Below are 21,363 nucleotides of genomic sequence, written 5' to 3'. Positions count from 1 at the left end.
CAGGCCTCATGTGGCCGGGAAAACGCAATAACTTAGTCAAAACTCAACTTGAGTTGTTTAAGGAGCAGACTTAAACAGTGACAACCTAACTAAAAAGCCATGTCTCAAAGCTCAAACCCTTGGGTAATGAAGCTAATATCAGTGCAGTTAACTTATGTAATACTATGTAAATATTATAAGAATGTGCCCTTTGATTATGACACACATACCTTTTTGAATTTCACACAAGTCAGGTCAACTATTTCCTCCTCATATACCGTGTATCCAATATCCATGCTACTCTCATAGTGGTTGCAGATGTATTTTCCACAGACAAACAGATGCTTCCCATGAACTTTCCTAAGAAACATGTTATTAGTTCCATTGCTACTTCATTAAATGTTGATGCACTTCTTAATAAAATGCCTAGGTACGTACATGCATGTTATGGGTTCAGTAAGGTTGGTGTTGATGTCGAAAAAGGGCTTCCCTCTCCTGGTGAATCCATGGACTTCATTATTCATCGACACAAAAATTTTATCCTTAGAAGAACCTGATTGCACAAATGAATTTAAATCAAATTAAAGAAGATATCTAGGATTAAAATAGACTTGGTGGCCAAAAGAGTAGCAGAGTGATATTTTAGTCACAAATTTTCATCTAAAAAGTGGCAAATTGCAAATGATAAAAGATAATGCCAATATTTTAGAACAAAAAGGTGGCTAATGTACTGGTGATGCCATTTTTAAGCAATACAAATAAGTTAAAAACTGTCTATTGCATGACCAGAGCATAAAATACTGTGAAACCATAGGACATGCATTCCGGGCATCCACTCAATGAATAAGTCAATTTTAACGACTTCCAAACTTTAAAAGCAGGAGATTTTGGAAAATTTTTTCAATCATTTCATGATTTATAGCTGATATAAATTGAAATTGAAATTAAACCCTCGGCTTTTCCACATTTTTTATGTGGAAAAGCCAAGTGGTTTAATTTTAAGTTCAATATGAAGAATTTCCTCCAAGTGATGCCAGAAACTGTTTTACTGATATAAATTCTTAAATAATTGGACCAAAACAGGGATTACTGCATTCATTTTGCTTGCCGGTTATTCAAACTGTATAATACTGACCGATTGCCACGCCATTAATCATAAAAAAGTGATGCTGTATCTCAGAAGTAAATAAATTACGGTTACCAACAGTTTCTTTTTATCTATAACAAATTGCAAGAGCTATTAAGAAGTAATTCTTTAAAACACTAGTATATTAAATTTTATTATGAAATTTGAAAATGTCAGTGAGGTTTCTACGTAAATCAACGAATCATACTACAACCATCATCATTAGCAAATAAAACATAGAGCCCTGGTATTAAACTAAATATACCATTCACAGATCCAGTAGCTCAATGTACTGGCAGGATATGCACTTCTCAGATAACAGATGGATATAAAGACAAATTAAAGAATAACAACAATCAGAACTGGATCATAAAAAATGGAAGGAAATGGTAATAGCTGGACCTGAAATGGCATTGCCACTAAAATTCAAAAATTAAAAACTAGTAAAAGTCATATCTTGCCCAAACAAATATGAGGTCTATCCAACAAATACAGGAACTGGTGCAATCTGGCAGCCTCACCCACTAGCGACGCTAGTTGCCAGAGACCCAATGAGCCGTCTGTGCTTGGCGGATCCTCGAGCTGTGCGTATGGTGTCAGATATGCTAGTATCTGTCGTCCTTCTTTATACTGTTTGTTGAAAGTGGAAATTGATTAAATCACAGAGCGACGAATCAACATCAAGTTTTTTGGTGAAGTGAAGAAAAAGTTATCAAAAAATTGCTGAAATGTTGACAGCTGTTTACGGTGATAATCCTCTGAAGAAAGCATTTGTAATCAAGTGGATTAAGCATTTTAAAGATGGAGAACAACACACCACAGAGGATGCAGGGCCGGGACGACAACATTGATCGTGTGTAGTCCCTGGTCCTTACTGATCATCGAAAAACTTTCCAAATGAAAGCTGATGAACTGAATTCAGGCAAATCAACAGTGCACACTATTTTAACTGAACGTGATATATGGTTCCTTCACCACGATGACAATGCACCAATGCACATTCAGAATTGATTGTTCGCCAGGTTCTGGCAAAAGGTCAGGCAATCGCCATCCTTGATCGTCCTCCTCATTCGCCAGATCTGGCCCCCTGCGACTTTTTCCTGTTCTCAAAATGCAAAACTGTGATGAGGGGACATCACTGGGAAGATATGGAAGACACAATAAAGCAAGAAACGATAAGAAAACTAAAAATCCTAAATGCCGAGGACTTTCAAAGGGTGCTTTAAACAAAAGTGGGAAAGAAGAAGATAGAATAAGTAGGCATAGCAATGAATGGAGAGTACTTTGAAGGGGACAAAATCAATGTAGATTAAATTTTGCCAAATAAAGTTCTAATGGCCTCAGTACAGGTATTTATTGGACAGATCTCATATCTTTCAAAAAATTGATAATTTTAGCTATACAAGCAAACACTAAACATTTTTGGTTCTGTTGATGGATGTCAACAATTTTGTCTTTCTCTTGTCCATCAAAACAGAGAAAGATGACTTATTTCCACTTTTTGTTTGCTTTCTTTGCTTTTTTTCACATTTTCATTTCATCAAAAAAAGTTGTTTCTCTAAAGTAGACCTATTGGGAAAAATTTTCCCTTCCTTTGCGTTCATTGCCATTTGGGCTACTTTGAGTATAAAATGTACAATTCCCACTTCTGTCTATTTATCTTGTGTTTAGGGAGGTTTTTCAGACACTTGTTCATAGTCAAATTGGGCTCAAATTGGATCAAGTACTTAGGCAGTGACTAGTGACAGAGTTGACAGGTACAGATCCAAGGAAGCTGTCACCTGATTTTGCACAGCTTGCGCAAATCTCTCCAACGGGTGAGGACACTTGAAATAACTTCATGTTTCCATAAAGCAGTGGCATTGCACCAAGCAATGAATGTAACATGTGCCAATATAGGATTAGCTGCATTTGAAAAGATTTCTGATCTGAGAAAGTCCAAATATATGTGGCCAATTGATGAAATCAGAGCCTGCTTTTTTCTCCATGAAACAATTCTTTTTCCCTCAATTTGGAAGAGGAAATGCATGGCTGAATGTGAGAAAAACTGCTCCAAAAAAATAAAACTTTGCTAGGGTGATCAGAGGAAGCTCAAATCCAAGATGTGCAAACCACCCATTGGATGGATCTTGGACTTTTCAAATCCACCAAAGGGCATCTGGGGAGGGCCCAATCTGTGAGAATTTTTATACCCTGGTAATGGCGGCCATCAGGTGGGCTTACTAGTCACAAAATAAAAGAGAAGCTTACGGAAGTGAAGGTATCAGTAAGCAGAAGTATGACGAGCATGGGATGAATGGGAGACAAATAATAAAAATAATTGTCCTCACAGTTGCAGATACATTTTAAAAATTGTTAACTCTAGCAGAAAACTGACAGTAAAAAAGTGACAAATAACAGAAGTAGAGACATTTAAGTCACATGAATTTAAAAATCGACAACACAACTAAAAATTGAAATTTCGAGCCCTAAACATGAAAACCCAGTCATTGCATTGTTTCAAATAATGTCACAAAAAATCAAATACACCTTTCAGGATAGATTTTTAATTTTGGGACCAAACAATATAATAATTATTTGGTTAATGGTTAGACACAGAACTAGTCTAAGAACTAAACACTGGAAATGAAAAGCAGAAAGCATATGTGTATATACAAAAGAATTCATCAAATGCGTGAAGTGCGTAAGCATGTAATCAGGTATATACCCTATTCTTGAAACTCTGGATACCGTCTGCTTTCAACTGAGTACGCCGATAGTTATACAGTCGTATTTTCATATTATGAAATGTGTTTTAAGTTGATGACAATCTACAATAAGCAGTATTTAGATTTGATTTACCTCTTGTGGAGTAGTTATGGATGCTAGATCTTAATTGTGAAGTTTCTAGATTAACTTTCACATGAATCAGAGCGTTAAAGATATATAAACTAAATACAGTCAATATTCATTACTTAATAAAAAAAGGTTTGCAGGAATCATGTGGTGGTATATTAGTAAGAGAGCAAATAGCTCTCTTTTGTAGTAGCTAAACATGTTCAAGGGAATGACCCCATAACTCAACACCATAATTCAAATGACATTGAAAGGAGGCATGGTAAAGTGTTAAACAATAATCATAGTAGATGTATAAGAAATTGTATCGAGAAAGTCAACTTATAGTTCTATTTGGGCATTTTCCACTTACACTGGAAGGGTTCATGTGCAATCCAGCTTTGGTTGATCGAAATTAACTTACTATCTTGAAAAAGATATTTTTAAGAGAAATGTCTTTTACTCTAGTACTTTATTGGAAGAGTTGTTTATGTGATAGTTCACTAGTACTGTTAAGTAATGTTGAAATATTTTGAAAAAAATATTTTATTAAAAGCATACTTTTTTGTAGTACCTTTTGTATCAGGGATAATTACTTTTATTCAATATACATTAAAATCTTGATTTTATAAGAGCTGAGGGTTTAATTTGGTTACTTTTTCATAAGTATCAAAATAATTTTCTGTGAAGATATTTTGTTTATAAAGGTATCTAGTTTTTTGAGATATAAATTTAATTTATTATCAATTATTTATTTACTTTATTTTATCAAGTGACTATTTGTTGGTTTGAAGATTGTAGGGTATAAGCTCTATTTTTTTATAAAAATATTTAATATTGCATAAATAGTAGGATTAAGATCATTCGTCTTTACATTACGTTATAGTATATTTTTAATGTTTTTGATTTTTTTCTTTTTATATTTTTATCAAAATATTTTAATTAGTTTGTTATTCATTGTAATTATGATTAAATTGGTATAATTTATTATTGTTTTTTGTTATTATTAGTTTAACTTCATTTTAAGGCATTCGGCAAAATTAGTGTTTGCCTGTTTATCAAAAACATATCTTCTTATAATATACATGAGGTCTGGCCTGCCCGGTGATGGTGATTTAACGGCCACGGTACATTGGCCGTGCAAAGGTAGCATAATCATCAGTCTTTTAATAGGAGGCTGGTATGAAGGGTGCAACGAATTACTAGCTGTCTAGTTAATATATTACAATTTGATTTTTGAGTCAAAAAGCTTAAATATTATTGAAGGACGAGATGACCCTATAGAGCTTTATAATTAATATTAATAGTTATTTTTATTTTATCTTTATTCTGATATTATTATTCTTTTGTTGGAGTGACAATAAATATACACATAACTTTTTTATTTATAAAACATTGATTTATGTTCAATAGATCCATTATTATTGATTATTAGAATGAGTTACCTTAGGGATAACAGCGTAATCTTCCTCCAGAGTTCATATTTATGGGGAAGGTTGCAACCTTGATGTTGGATTAAGATTATAATAAGGTGTAAAAGCTTCATTTATAGGTCTCTTTGATCTTTAAATTCTTGATCATGTTATATTATATTAAACATGTTATATTAAATATGACCTGAGTTCAGACCAGTTTAAGCCAGGTTGATTTCTATCCTTAATTTCTTTGTAGTTTTTAGTATGAAAGGACCATTATTACGAGATATTCTTTATTATTTGATTTCCTGACTTTAGAATTCATTTATATAAGATTAGTTCTTATAAGTAGTACTTGCAGTTACATGATGTTGTTTTAACTTTTATTAGGGAGTTAATCGTGATTATTTGTGTAGCTTTCATTACTTTATCAGAACGTAAGTTTTAGGTTGTGTACAAGTATGAAAAGGTCCTTAAAAGGTTAGTTATCGTGATATTGTTCAAACTTTTTCTGATGCTATTAGACTTTTAAGTAAGGAACAGACTTTTCCTGCAATATCTAATTATTTACCTTATTACTTTTCTCCTATATTTAGTTTATTTATTTCCCTTCTTTATTGAGCTGTTACACCTTTTTATGGGGGTTTATTTTCATATAACTATGGTCTTTTATTCTTCCTATCTTGTACAAGTTAAGGGGTTGATACTGTTATAATTGCAGGGTGTTCTTCTAATTCTGCATATGCTTTATTAGCAGGTCTTTAGGCTGTAGCGCAGACTATTTTTTATGAAGTAAGATTGGCTTTAATTTTGATGTCCCTTATTTTTCTCACAGGAGGTTATTCTCTGACTGGATTCTCTTTATTTCAGGATCATACTTGATTTGCCTTTTTGAGATTTCCGTCAATAATTATTTGATTTGCTTCTTGTTTAGCTGAAACTAATCGTACTCCTTTTGATTTTGCTGAAGGAGAGTCAGAACTTGTTTCTGGGTTTAACACAGAATACAGAAGTGGGGGTTTGCATTAATTTTTATGTCCGAGTGAGCAAGCATTTTTTTTATGAGTATAACATTTGCAGTTATTTTTAAGGTTGTACTTTAAGTTCAATTTTTTTCTTTTTTATTGTGGTAATAATTTCTTTCATTTTTATTTGGGTTTGTGGTACTTTACCACATTACCGTGATAATGATAATTTAAGATGTCTCGCTTGAAAGAGTTTTTTCTTAGCAATTTCTTTAAATTATTTAATTTTTTATACGGGTAAAGTTATTTATTATGTCTATAATAATTTGATGTATAAATTATGGTACAAACTGATAAAGTTTATCCTTTACCTTGTGCTTTCAAAATACATGCTTCTTTAAAGCTTATTAGTTATTCAAACATTTGTTAAACACATACAAGTATCATTTTTTCGGTCAGTGCCCTGAAGCTGAGTAGAGTGAAGCCTTACCTGACAAAGCCTGCTGCTTCAGTTTGTGTTCAGCACTCATTCAGCTGGCATCTTAGGGTCACTAGTGATCACATATTTTTTCACACTTGTGCTCAGACAAGTTATTTGCGATTTATTCTGCGAATTTCACTAATAGTTTGTGCCTAGTTTTGAAAATGTTCCCAAAGAAAAAGCAGCAAGAAGAGAGCATTAAGAGAATAAAATAACCATAGTAATGAAAATTAAAATCAATGAAAAGTGAGAAAGGGTTCGTTGTAGAAGCAGATTCGGGGCTGTGTTTTGTTTGGAGAGGCAATTGAATGCATATCATTGAACCATTGTAGTGTCTGTGTCCATCAAAGGACAACCTTAAACAGTAGATTACCAATTCTAATAATAATTATTATAATAATCATCTCTCTTTCCTTTCTTAAAATGTAGTTAACCTCCATGAATACTTCATTTCCTATCCATGCTTCTATCGAACTCCCTCAACAAGCCACCACAAGTAATCACCCCACTGAATTCCTATCATGCTGACAACCCTGTGTCTCCTCTCTCGTTGGCATTATTATGTATGCATTGATTAATTGGTTAAATTGGTCGTAGTGCAATGTGGCTTAGCATCACAGAGAAATACTTCTTGCCTTCGGCCATAGCGGTTCAATTCCATAGACATATATACACAGGGTGCGGCACTTACATCCAGACAAACTTCAATTTGAATTTCCTCCCATATCACAGTTCCACTGGAGGCCACAATTGGCATTCTTGAAAGCCATAGGCATCTAGTAAACAGTTATAACCTCAAAATGGCTGAGATGTTATGAACAAAAGTTGAGTACAATCAAAGAGCCACCATTATCGAAAGTGTTCGTGCTGGGCGTTATATTTGGAAATAGTTCGATTCTTTGGGTACCCCAGATCAACTGTTTACAATATTGTGGCAACGTATACTCCTTCACATAAGTCTAGGGAAGGTTTCGCTAACCCGGCGAGGAATTCATTCGAGGGAACGCATGCTAGTCTGGATTTAAGCACCGCACCCTGTAGACATTTTCTATGTAAATTAAATACGGTCAGAAAAAGGGAATACAGAAGTCGTGCAACAGTGGACATTAAATGAAACTGATGGAAAAAGCACCAATAAGGAAATCTGACATGAAGGGTGACGCAAATGTCTGTGGAAATAACATGGAAAAGAAGGAAAATTTCTGGGTGCAAAGATACCTAGAGGAATATTGATGAGAGGAACTATAGCTTGAGAATGAAATGGAAGAAAAAATCAAGAGGTGGGGAGAGGCAGAAAGAAATAATATGGCTAGCCAAGAATAGCCAATGCAAACAAATTTTCATACTTCTGTCTGCGGTTACGATCATGATTATCAAGATTTTCAATTGCATCAGTCCACAGATCAAAAGTACATTTTAAAAGGGCCATGAGGCTTACTATTCAGTTATTTCACCTAATAACGAACTAGGATGTTTCTAAACAGCGTTAAATTATTTGCTAAACCATTTTCAAGCTCCACACATTATTTCTTCCTTTTGAGCCATCCTTATCTTGCCCTCTCCACCCATAATCCTTCCATCCTTTAATACTCTTCAATACTCCATCGCCTCTACTTTTCCTTCTTTCAAATACTTCTCACTCCTTCTTTCACCCCTAGTCTTCCTTTCCATGAAAATTATTTTTTCTATTCTTTCCAACGCCCACACCTAAAAAGCCTAGAGTTAAAGCTTACCTCCTATCCTCCACAACTAAGGTTCGAAACCTGACCTAAGTTCCACAATACTTGGTACACCTTTTAAAATTTATTTAAGGAACGAATTCTGAGATCCTTATTATGCCATGTATACATAAATATAGGTTAATGTACTTGTCGTGTTTTATTCTTGTCAAGATATCTTAACTTCAACATTAAACTATCTGTTAAGGTAATCATAAACATAATAAAAATAATATCTCAGCCATTACCTTCATATCCTCCTATATCCAGAGAAGTGATCTTTGGGCCAGGAGTTGTTTTGAAACTGAGTTGTATCCCCTCCTTCCTCACAGAGAATGCCTGGAGAACTCCTTCGTGATCTGCCACAGTAACCTTATGGATTCAACATTTCCATAAATTTAAGGAGTGATAAAAAGTCATAAATTAAAAAAGAAGATTTGCATGCTGAAGCACATTATGTTAACATTTCTGTAAATCCTACACTACATTAACATGTTAAAGAGAACACCTGGCTACACATTAGACTACACTTCAGAATAAAAATGCATTCCAGGCAACATTTTAAATAAAATATGGCTTTCATCTGCATTTGGATGAATGCCTTCCCCGTCCTATTTTAGTAAAATTAAGGAGAAAATGTAAAAGATTATCTTAGCAAATTGGATTGGAATGTAATCTTAATAGAGGATGTTCTGATTAACATAGATCCCTAATGATGTGGTTTCCATCATTTAGCTCAATCAACAGATGATTTTGTTGCATCAAGTATTGACTCGCTAAAATGATAAATGAAGACGTATTATTTGTAAACAATTTCCTTGAGTTGGCATTAACATTCATCGCTTAATGTGAAAGAGTGTAATGTCACGTAAAAGCTAGAGGTCTGACTCAATGAGTCCTCGCACTGCCATGCAGCGCCAAATAACCCCCACCAAACAAATTACATCGGAAATGTGAAATATAAGGCAAACATTCACGAGATGTTGATGGCTTATAAGATCATAAAGCAAGAGACAGAAGTAAGTAGGATACAAAGAAGCCTTGTAACAATGTAAACATAATGTGACTTCAAAGCAAGTAGTCACGGATTGTCATATTTTTTATTGGTCTCAGTTAATGTTATCCTTTTTAAGGTAATTCATCCATTCCTGGTTATTGAAGGAAGCTGAACCCTGCACCAAAAACCAAACAGGGGCACCCGAGGGCATACTTTTAATTTTCTTCTCCTAGGTAACATGAACTCCATGTATGCTCTGCTTTCATTCATTGAGTGCTTGAAACAATTGGAGATGATGTAAAGTGAGTGCTTACCTGGGCATTTGTTTGCTGTTATGCAGATGAACTAAAGTGGGCAGCCGTGAGTTCTATGAGAATATTTCTTAATGACTGGGGATGACAGTGCTGATCAAAGCAAACAATGTACTACATCACACACAAATACTGTATCAAGCCTCTAAAATTTCATACCATTATGAAACCAAAATACAATCCTCATTCAGGTTTCAGTTCAAAGATTATAATATGCCTCATTTTTCAAAGATTGATTGATAAATCCTCAAAAAAAGTCATAAAGGTATCAGAAGACATTTCAAATGGCATTCTTTAAACTGTAGACATACAAGGAACATCTTCATTATTTACACTTGTACAGAGGAATATCAAATGGGCTTCTTGCACTGACGAGGGTCCTGGAAAGGAATCACAATGAATTGAAAAGACATTCTCGGGAGAGGAATTGCACTGTCATTTAATGTGTTTATCCTTCAGAAAGGATTTTGGGATAAGAGCTGAATCTCATCCAATCCTTTGTCTGAATCAGAGCCCTCTCTCTCTTGCTGCAGCACACATTGGGGCAAAAAACTTGGATGGTGACAATGCACCTGGCATATTCTAGACACTACTAAAATGCAGATAATTATGAAAATTGGAACTAAGACAAATATATCAAGTTTCAGGTCAGACCACCAATATCGAGTGAAAAATTTTCCTTCTACTTTAGGAAGGTATTTGTGCACATACAAGCACAAATTATAATTACTGGTATTCCACCAATTAAGGTAGGTTTTGGATGGACACAGCCTGAGAAACCTACAATAATTATTTTTTCATCCCTCCTGGCAACACAACACTTAACACCTAAAACTACAATAAACCCTTCTTAAATGCTGCATACTTCATTTCTCGCTTCTTCAATTTTAAGATGCAGATTCATTGCTTGTCCTTTCCTCACTTGCCTAGAGTTCTCCCCCCTCACAGTCTATACAACTTATAAACGCCAATCAAAATCCTCCCCATCCACCTTTCATGCCTCCTTTAGAATAGACCCAACAAAATCCCCTCTCCGACCCCACCATACCAAGCACTTTCTCACTTGGTTTCCTTCCTGTCCATTTCTGCTTTTCCATCCTTCTCCACATCCACTCTTCAAAAGCCTCCAATCTTCATATACCATCTTGCTTCAACAACCATGTTTCTGTACAACACAAAACAATACTATATATTAGTTCTTTAGTTTAGTTTCTTAACAACTTTACCCAATGTCCCTTGTGAATGCTTCTTTGCCCAATGCTCTTTCCCTTCATCTTAATTCCCTACTATTTGACCATTTTGGTCCAAAACACCTCTGAGATACGTTAACTGTTCCACCAGCTCTAGTTTTTACCCTACTATTTAAACATTTAACTTAACCTTTCTCTTTCATGCAATCCCCATAACCTTCGTTTTTGTTAAATTTATTCTAATCCCATATCTATTGCACTGATTTTCCAATGCAATCAGCAATGCTTGCAAACCCTTGGCTGACTGGCCAACTAAAGCTTGGTCATCAGGACACTCAACTGATTCTATGAATTCCCTACCAATTTTCATTCTTAGCTCCAGTTTTACCCTAGCATCTTTTAAAATTTCCCCCACACATACATTGAAAAACAGAGATAAAATAGACACCAACATCTCACCCCTCCTTCCTCACACTGCCCATCTAGACTCTCCATCCACCACTCGCACCCGAGCTGCCTTTGACTTGTACAGGTTGAGGATAAGCCTACTATCCCTCCAACCTACTCTTATTTTATGCAATACATTCAATTCTACCAAACCCACTCTATTGATTTCCTTCCCAAAATCTATTAAACAAACAAATACATCCAGATATTATACTATTGGTGACCTCATTATTGCTAAGGAATAAAACATTCCTGTTTTTCATGAGCAGATACTGACCATCCTATAAGTAACAATTAGGCTTCCTCTCATGATGCTAAGTACCATTTTAGCAGCATGAAAGTTGAAACTATAGTGCTGTACAAATGGCTGCCTTTCGCTTATTTTGGGATGGAGAGTGAGATGTGATGAAATCCTTAGACCAAATTCCTCCCTCATAGATGTTATGAATTAGTCCATTAAAACTCTTCTTCCCCCTTTTCCTAAATCAATACGGAGTACCCTGGTGAGGTTCCTCATATCCAAAGCTTCATTTGATTTCAATGAACTTATTCCCTTTCTATCTAGCAATCAAGAATACCTGGTCCTAGCCAATCCCCATCTACACAATATTCACTAGGTCCAAAATTTTTTGCCTATTATATTTACCATATATCTCCTCTTTATATTCTTTTCTACTCCCATGAATATTTCCTGGATCACATAGTAACTTTGCAGCCTAATCTTTGATTGTTTCAATGGACATTCCCAGCTTACTTCCTGAAAATGCATTCACCTTTCTCCCTTCAGGGCACCCATTTCACCCTTCCTTAGTTACCTCTCCATATCTTTGCCCTGAGTCTTTTCCCACAATCCTCTTGTCCTACTTCTGTCATGGACATTTTATTAATTCATCCATTTGCACTTCCATCAGCCTGTTCTCTGTGGACATCCTTCCATTTCATTCCCTTGTCCATCTTCCTAATAACCTCATCTGCAATGCTCGATTTCCTTATTCTTTTCCTCTTTTTTTCATTTACAGCTTCCAATATCTCCTGCTTGATATGTCAATGTCCCATTTTTCTTCAATTGTGTCCCTCTTGTTCTGCTCACTCATCATTTTCCCTGCCACTTTCCATAACTCATTTATATTCATCCCATTAAATTAATGCTTCAACATTCCATTTCCAAGACCATGTTTATCATCTTGAATTTGACGTTACTCTTGTGACTCTTCATTATTACTAAATTATGATGAATACATTCACTTCCAGGAAATTGTGAGAATTGATCACCCTGTTAGCCATAGTAGCTTTAGGAGATGCGACCGACAGTTGAGGTCATTTGCACAATTAGGGATGGATGGGAAAGGAGGAAGGGTGGAGGAAAACCAGCCATCGGCATTAGCCCACTCTTATTAAAAGGCACAGAGGGGTCGGCAGTTTAATGTCTCATCCAACGTACGTCTTTCATACTTCTTGTGCTGTCCGCAAAGCACCCCAAGTATTGATCTGGATACCACTGCAAAAGATTTGCTGCCTCCAGGATTCAAACCCGGGCCTGAGAAGCCAGAATGCTAGCCACCACAACATTCCAATTCCCTGATCACCCTGTTTCTGAACATAATATAGCTTAAGTAATATCTTTATGAATCCACAGGCATGTCCATGCGTACCTTTGCCTATTGTGGTGTTCCAACCAAGTGTTTGTTGGGATTTAACTCAGTCTCCTGCAATGTTCTACCACTTTCTCCCCATGGCCATTTCTTACTCCTAAACCATAGTTCCCAACCTAGCCACCATCTCTTCCTTCTCTCAATGTAGTGCTTTTCTTCCCCATCAATATCAATTGTGTCCTTCCAGGGACTACCTCAATTCTTTCCTCTTCATTGATCATATACCCTACTTCTTCCTCCCAATAGTTACTCATGGAAATATAGATCTCATTAATGACTACGTTTGTCGGTTAAGATTTTACTTCTACTGATATTATTCAATCCATTGTTTGCTCCAGGCCAACTATGCCTCTCCCTACTTTTATGATCAATACTATTAGCACCCCTCACTGTCTCTCATCCCCTCTGCTGTATTTTACTCCATCAATATCACTTCTGTAATCCGCACTATCCTTCTATCTCACCTCACACAACCCATTAATATTTATATTTCCTCTCTTCATCTCCAGTTTCATATCTTCTTATTTCCCTGTCCTCAACCTTGTCACAACATTATGTCCCTATGGAGGACTTAAATCTGTCCTCTTCTCTCGTCTTTGCTGTTGCCGTGGATTACTCTTTGCAAGGATTTTGTAAGACAAACGGCACAGAGACCTTGGCTCTCCCCATGCCAGGCATGGTACACTGCCCAGCTGGCTGTATACAGTAATTGCCAGGACTCATTCATAATTGTGTTCATCATATTTTCTGGTTAAAAAATCGAAGAAGTTTCATGATGCCATCCTCAATAGTGTTTTTAATATGACTTGTGAATAATTTTTTAATAGGCCTTTGCAGCCTCCTCATTGATGTATGATCGCTATGTGAACTGACTTTTGTGCCACAGTCACCCTTTGATCTATTTGGCAAGAGTGACCCCAACAGGAGCTATCATCATTGCCCCAGACTACGTCTCAGGGTCACTAGAATACATAAGCCCTTCTGATACATCAAGGCTGTGGTCCATGGAATGGGCATTAAAGTGATTTGCTGAAGTGATTTCAAGAAAATCATGCAAAATCAAACCAAGCAGTGTTAGGTATATTCCTAGGTTTTCCGACAGTCAGAGATAGGCATACATCTAATAAAAGAACAAGGAAACAGCATTCTAACCAATGCATTACCAACAGATATATGGAAGAGTCAGAAGAGCTGTGGACAGTGAATTAACATATTGACGGTTTATCTTTGAGAGGAGAGCTTCAACAACTGCACTACGGCACGGCATTTAATTTTGTCCAGCAGCTCTGGATAAATTCAAAGTACATTTTTGTGTTTTTCCAATATATGGTCTTCAATTAAAAAAAATCTTACTTTGATGAACTCCTGTTCATTGTATACAAGTTTAAAGCAAAAACTAAAAACTTAATTAATACTTTGGCAGTTCTGAATCGGAGAGTACAACCATTGGCTTGTATTCCTGAATCCATAACATGACAGTGTTACCTGTGGTAAACGACACGACAGTTAATTTAAATTCTTGAATACAACATAGACGTCAAGTAAGAAATACTGGTTAATGGTTAATGAAACGGTAACACAAGCATTAATAGAGAATCTAATCACCCAGACGTTGATATAGGAAAACATATTATTCCTCAGTGAACGCATTCAATGTTAAAGGCAACTTATTCTAAACGCCGTTAGAGCTTTCAATGGGCATATCTTGTTCATCAGAGCACCTGATCTCCAAAAAATTAACATCAGCAAGAAAATATTGTTGACACTTCCATTTACTAGTTTTGGCATGTTCTAAAATCTTTAGTATGCCCAATTAATTTACAAATCTCATCACACTTCTACTACTGGACTATTTCCGTATGCATAACAGTCATTAAGGAAAAAACGCTTATTAGACATACAGAAAATGAGATATCAGCTGGTTGGAAATTCTCCCAACACTTTGAATGAACCAGAACCTTGGGTGATGTCAAACAAAATGATACTGACTGGGAAAATAAAAGACCTTGCTTTGGCAATATAAAGTCCCAGTGTCTATGAGATGTGTCCGTCGAACGCCTAGTCTATCCTGGACGTATCTAACGCAAGTATTGGCGTATATTCACACTAATTAACCTAGGGCATCACGTCATAAACAATGTTAGTGCATTGCAGTTACCGATGCGAAACAATAACATCTTAATTATACAGATCACGAAGCAGTGGCAATGAGATAACGTTTAATCATGCATTTTACTCTCCAATCAACAGTGCAGAAAATTTTCAGAAGGAACTATTGGTGCTCAATGTTACTGGATACCTTCTGAGTTTGGAGCTCCCCAGCATTAGGCAGCAGTCTCATAGTTTTCTTAGAGGTAGTGCCAGTTAAAACGTAATTGGTTCGGTACAAATTTAGCAACATGGTTTTTTACCGAGGCACACAAATTAGAAGGAAAAGGAATGCCGAAACAGCTTTCTCAAAACTTAAAAATAGTACAGCTCACCTAGTTTGTTACAATATGACCTTGTTTATGACATTTTAAAGGCAAAATCAAACCCGAAATTCAACATATAAACTAAAAGTTTTAACTGCCAACCTAGGATCGCTGACTACTCTCAAGTACCATTTTGCCACCTGAGGCACCACAATAAACAAGAGAATTACGAAGTGCGTTCTACGTCAGTCACGTCACTTGCATATGATTGACTTCTTGCGGTATCTTATATTAGTGTTTTGGAATCTGTTTAGCAATTTCTGACATTCCTATTTGACATGAGAGTTGTATTTTGTGAAAGAAGTCGCAGAAGTACCTGAAAGTACCATACATCTTACTGTATGACGCAGTTCAATAGACTTTAAATGAAAAAACCACGGCAACATTTATTGTACCACCCTGAAGTTTACGGCCTATCTATTTTTGAGTGTTATGGAGCTGATTAAAACCCCTAAGGTAAGCCGAATTGTATCTAAATGAAATCTACATTCATGTGAAGCCAATATATTTATTCGGGGCGGCTGAATTCAGCATTGGCCTGAGGTTAATGACATTCCATCCTCTTGCCTTATGTTTTACGATATAAATCATCTTTTAGTCTATTCTATCACATTTTATTGGTATTTCAGTGGAAAGTTGTGCAACAAAATTGATTTTATAATTTTTAAGTACATTTTGTTTGTACCAGTTTGTTTTTGTGCCAGTTTGAAAATTGTACACGCCACGAAGTTGACTGATCTTGATGCTTGTATTAGATTATAATCGTAAATTATTGCAGTGATCCTGAGCATCAATTCATTATATATTGTGAGATAGTCAAGTTTTAATTACATCGGACATATTCCCAAACCATGGTGGTGTATTTTCGCGGTGTGACCCAGTTAACCTTTTAAATTTTGATTCGTCGAAGTGAAGTCCGTTTATTGATATGCATAACATTTTTTGTTGATCGGTTTTGAAAACAAAACGATTCTGGATTCGAGGAAGCATCCGAAGGGGGTGGGGCACCCGTTTCCTAGCCTCACACTGCGCGTGTGCCGGCTCAGAACATCCCCGAATCGAAAGTGGTGATTGTCAGCGGTGGTAGAACCAAGGGGCATCCAAAGCGGCTACGTTCGGTGATGCGCATGCATGAATTGGAGGTGGATTATCAGTAGGTTCTTTTTTGTCGCTGCGGGTTTGTTCATCAGTGCATGGACTGACAAGTTGCGAGTTATCGTTAGACACATCCTCTCGTGTATTTCTCCTCTTGGAAATTATTCGGAATGGTGGCTTAACATTACGCAGGAACATGTACGGAAGAATAAGGTCTTGGATTTTGGATGACGGAGAAGATCCTCCCGTCCCCATGTTCAGGGATCAGCCACTGCTACGCAAGGTAATTCCTCCAACCCTACTTTGTGCCGACCTCAGCTCGGAATACTCGTCGTAGGATGTCTCATGCAGTTTTCTGTAAATGCCTCGCTAATGGTGGGCGTATGCTTTCAGTGACCTCGTATTTTTTCATGAGAGGGCTTGCCGAGTGGTCGCTTGATATATTAATTTCAAATTATCCGGTGCCCGATGCGTTTGCCTCCATCATGTGTGATATTGTTCTCGTATCCGGCACCGGGAGAGGCTTGTTCTTCCTGCGAAGTTAATCCGTGACTTAATCCGTGGGCCACTGTCATCATCACCTTCGCAAAATGTGTGAACCCATCGCCGTAGTCTCGTTAACCTTTCCCTAGTTTTTGTGCGAGAGTCAAGAGTGCGGAACGAGCTAACGACGATGAGGGCCGATACGTCCGATCGATGGCCTCACTCTTTCCTTCGCTCGCCCCCCCGTTCTCTCTCTCTCTCCACAACTCCCACTCACTCCAGCCCACCCTACTCCGATCCCACGCGAGCTTCTTCCTTCCAATCACCCACTGACCTGCTACAAATCATTACCCATTGAATTAGGTCAATGCTCTTTTGCGACTGGATTATGATGTGAATCTGTTTTCAGTCTCGTTCCCTAAGTGCATTTAGATCTTGAATGCGCCCTCTTGCTCGTGAATACTTTGCTGGATCAATTCTATCGAATTTCGTATGTCCCAAAGTGACCCTGACCTTGGTTTGATGGCTTAAAGCACCCTCCTGGATGTTGTGTTATCGGTTGGTTGGTGGCACTTTCCATCCACTCTTTAAACCCTCACCGACGCTTCTTTTTCTTTGAATTTGTTTTCGTTTTGATTGACCCCCTGCGTTATTAAGGGAATAGTAGAGTCAGTCGTTCCCTTGGGTACGGATAGGCCGTTGTAAATCATTGAAATGAGCCAATAAAGCATATGTGCAATGCGAAAGCCCCAATTATTGCGGGTTTGCGTAATTTTTTTGTTGAAACGTCGCCTGACTGCGAGGGATTTCCTTAGATGAGAATGAGTCCATGTCCAACCGTTGGAGAGCGAGCCACTGGGCTGTTATTAATTGCATTGCAGGTCTTGGCAGCAGACGTTATTTTTCAGTTATACCTTACACTTTCAGGCTTCACTTCGTGGGATTGTTTGATACCCATATTGAGGGAGTTTGCAATTTTCCACGGACCATTTCACGGAACCGAAATAAAGTCTGTGGAAAATTACGAACTCTCGTCATATGGACACGTTATTGTTCAAGATTTTTTATGAGAAAAATGTGATGTTTTCATGTTCCACTATTACTATTGCTTTACTTATTAATATGCATGCACTTCGGGCTGATTGCCCAGATTCTTGTGACCTATATTTGGCGAATCTGGGGTCCGTTTTTTGGAAAATCAGTTGTCTTTTATGTAGGGATGCGAAGGCACCTGTCTGAGGGAATGAAACTGATATTGGATGAAATGCCTCGTGTTGTGAAAGGAAGATGTGTTGCGAAAGGAAGATGTGAGAGAGGACATTTTACACTTTTGCGCCGAAAATATGGAGGAATTACTGCAGTAAGAAAAATATTCTCCTATTCAAAGTTCGTTGGGATCGGAGAAATTTTGTATTGACTTTCTTCAAAGAGAGGGTTGGGATTTCTACGTCTGAATATTACATTGAAATGACATTATTGACTTTGTAATTCCACACACTTTTGAAAAGTGTGTGTGATTGCAAAGTGAATAATTTCATTTCAATGCATTATGTTATATCATAAAGGTAAACCGGTGACAACAAAAAGTCTACATATTACTCTACAAAACCTCGAGGGGCGTGTGGCAGGAGTTGTTAGGCCACCTGCGGTTAGGGCCAAAGAACTATTTTAGCATGAAATATATAAATTATTTTGGAGATTTTTTTAGTAAATTCAGTTTTACCCGTAGTATTCTCAGCTCGCAGAATACGAAGTGTGCAAAGTAGTTAGAGTCCTCATATCGGTTAGTGCGAAATTCATGTTCTCATAACGCGGTGTCCATAACCCTGAGAAAACAAGAAATGTTCGCTTTTCTGAAAAACTAAGGTGATAGGTTACATGAGTTGGAAAGATCCGTGTTTGGTACATTTCACGCGGGACACCCCGCGCCCCTCCCCCTCTCGGTCAATTCGTGATCTTTTCGCGTGGCGCGGCTGGTTCGCCCGTAGGCGCCTCCCCTCGTTATCCACCCCCACGGCCTTATTTAGTTTCATCTCCCTTAATGCCCTTTCTATCTCATCATTGAGTATGCCTGGACCTAAGCTATCTTCCTCTGCGTCATACTCTTTTTCAATGTCTAACTTTGTAGGTCAAAGCTCTTTACTATACAGCTCTTCTACATATTCCTTCCATCTCTCTTGGATCTTTCTTGTGTCAACTATTGCCTTACACGCCTTATCTCTAACTGCAATCGTTGATCTCCCTTTCTTACTTCCCGATAAAGATTTAACTTTGCTGTACAGCGCACCTATAGTATTTCACCCTTCCTCTGCAAACTTTCCATATCCTCGCACTGCGTCTTCCACCATGCTTCTTTTGCTTTATTTGTTGCCCGCCTCAATTTATTGTTTAATTCTTTATGCTTCATTTTCCCTAATTCTGTATTGACATTCTTACATTTTCGCTGCTCATCCATCTTTGTAATCATCTCATCCGTGATCCATGGTTTCCTAGTCCTTTTAGCGTTAATGGTTCCAATAGTGCCTTTTGCGGCTTTAGGCAACCCTTTCTTGAAACTTTCCCAATTTTCTTTGACAGTACTTGGCTCTTTACCATCTTCCATGATTTCCTCTACCGTCTGTAGGTACTCCTTCATTTTCAAACCATTTAATGCTTCTACATTAAGCCTGCCTTATCTTTCGAAACGGACGCTACATTTCATAACAACTAAATTGTGGTCAGAGTCCGCATCCGCTCCCGGGAAGCTGTGCGATTTTATCACACTGTTCCTAAACCTGTGTCTAACCAGGATATAATCTAGCTGATACCTTTCTGAGTCACCTGGCATTTTCCATGTATACCTGCGTCTTTTGTGGTGTCTAAACCAAGTGTTGGTGATGACTAACCACTGTCTCCTGCAGAAGTCAACTGCTTTCTCCCCGCGGTCATTCCTCGTTCCTAAACCGTAGTCCCCGACCTCGTCACCATCTCTTCCGTCGCCTACCGTCGCATTCCAATCCCCCATCACTATCAAATGTTTCCCTGCTGGAACACACGCGATCATGTCCTCTAACTGGTCGTATATCTTATCGACCTCTTCTTTCTTATGGTTGCTCGGTGGCATGTGTACCTGAATAATAACTAAGTTCGTCGGTTCTGCTTTTATCTCCACTAGTAGTATTCTATCCGTTACCTGCTCTATGTTGACTACGCTTCTTCCTACCTCTTCATTTAATACTATGGCAACCCCTCGTTGGCTCTCGTCCCCACCGCTGTATATTATTCTATACTTATCACTCCAGTAATCCCCGCTATCTTTCCATCTCACCTCGCATAGACCTAAAATATCTATATTTCCCCTTTCCATCTCTCGCTTAACATTCTCCAATTTCCCTGTCCTCATCATTGTCCTAACATTCCACGTTCCTATTCTAACTAATTTTGTCTTCTTCTCCTGCGTCTTCTGTCCTGCTGCTGCTGGTTTTCCCTTGCAAGGGTTTCGTTGGTATGACGACCGCGGAAGCCTTGCCTCCCCCGCTGCCGGGCACGACACACGGCCGATTGGGCCGAGCCCCGTGGTTGCCAGGACTCAAAATATCTCTATTGTCCATCACATTGTTCTTGGGAATGATAATTGAGGTGGTTTCCCGTTGCCTTCCTCAATAGTGTTTTTAACGTGACACCATCACTTACTGGCCGCCCCACTGGGGTCAGACGCCATTGCAGCCGCCTCACTGAGGAACAGACGCTGCGTGGACTACCTTTCGTCTGGCTCCTAACCTTCGACCTATCTGGCATGGGTGACCCTACCAGGAGCAATAATTATTACTCCCGCGAGCACAGCTCTAGGGGTCATCGGAACGCACAAGCCCTTCCACCACGTTAAGGTTGTAGTCCGGGGAGGTATACTACCTTGATCAAAAGGTTCCCGGAATAACCACCGTGTGGCGCTCCCATCGTTCCGATTTGAGTTCTGTTTTTTTGTTAAATTGGTACATCTGTTGTTGATATTCCCTTTAAATCTTAGTGTCATAACTTGACATTTGCAAAAGTTACGTAGCCAAGAGTACATCTATCTCTGTGTGTGTTGGCGATTTTTTACAATTTCAGAAATGGATTTAAATTTGCAACAACGAACTTGTATTAAATTTTGCGTAAAAAACGGATTTAGTGGCGCACGGACGTTGGAAATGTTGGAAAAGTGTTTCGGCAACGATTCTCTAAAAAAACGGTCGTT

The 21,363-nt window shown here is 37.8% G+C and overlaps 2 protein-coding genes across 6 annotated transcripts in view; one reads left to right on the top strand and one right to left on the bottom strand.

Moving 5' to 3' along the window:
- LOC139688522 (BBSome complex member BBS7-like) overlaps positions 1-15,664 on the bottom strand; it is a 67,109-nt gene extending 51,445 nt beyond the window's left edge. Inside the window, exons 1-4 of one of the 4 annotated variants that reach the window (XM_071586030.1) lie at positions 15,395-15,664; positions 8,747-8,870; positions 418-532; positions 210-339 (exon numbers count right to left, since the gene is read on the bottom strand). In XM_071586030.1, the coding sequence (XP_071442131.1) occupies positions 210-339; positions 418-532; positions 8,747-8,870; positions 15,395-15,496 (471 nt within the window). In that variant the 5' untranslated portion in view covers positions 15,497-15,664. Of the gene's footprint in view, positions 1-209; positions 340-417; positions 533-6,789; positions 6,907-8,746; positions 8,871-9,809; positions 9,870-15,394 lie in introns of those variants that run through there. The other 3 variants (XM_071586028.1, XM_071586032.1, XM_071586031.1) reach the window with 3 other exon arrangements.
- A 113-nt stretch (positions 15,665-15,777) lies between these two features.
- Mtmr6 (Myotubularin related protein 6) overlaps positions 15,778-21,363 on the top strand; it is a 46,778-nt gene continuing 41,192 nt past the window's right edge. The window contains exon 1 of one of the 2 annotated variants that reach the window (XM_071586041.1): positions 15,778-16,025. In XM_071586041.1, coding sequence (XP_071442142.1) covers positions 16,002-16,025 — 24 coding nt within the window. In that variant the 5' untranslated portion in view covers positions 15,778-16,001. Of the gene's footprint in view, positions 16,026-16,658; positions 16,948-21,363 lie in introns of those variants that run through there. The other variant, XM_071586040.1, reaches the window with a different exon arrangement.

Source organism: Hetaerina americana, unplaced genomic scaffold, assembly GCF_022747635.1.
Source record: "Hetaerina americana unplaced genomic scaffold, ioHetAmer1.1.p SCAF_20, whole genome shotgun sequence".
Taxonomy (NCBI): domain Eukaryota; kingdom Metazoa; phylum Arthropoda; class Insecta; order Odonata; family Calopterygidae; genus Hetaerina; species Hetaerina americana.
This window is presented reverse-complemented; position numbering and strand designations above follow the sequence as displayed.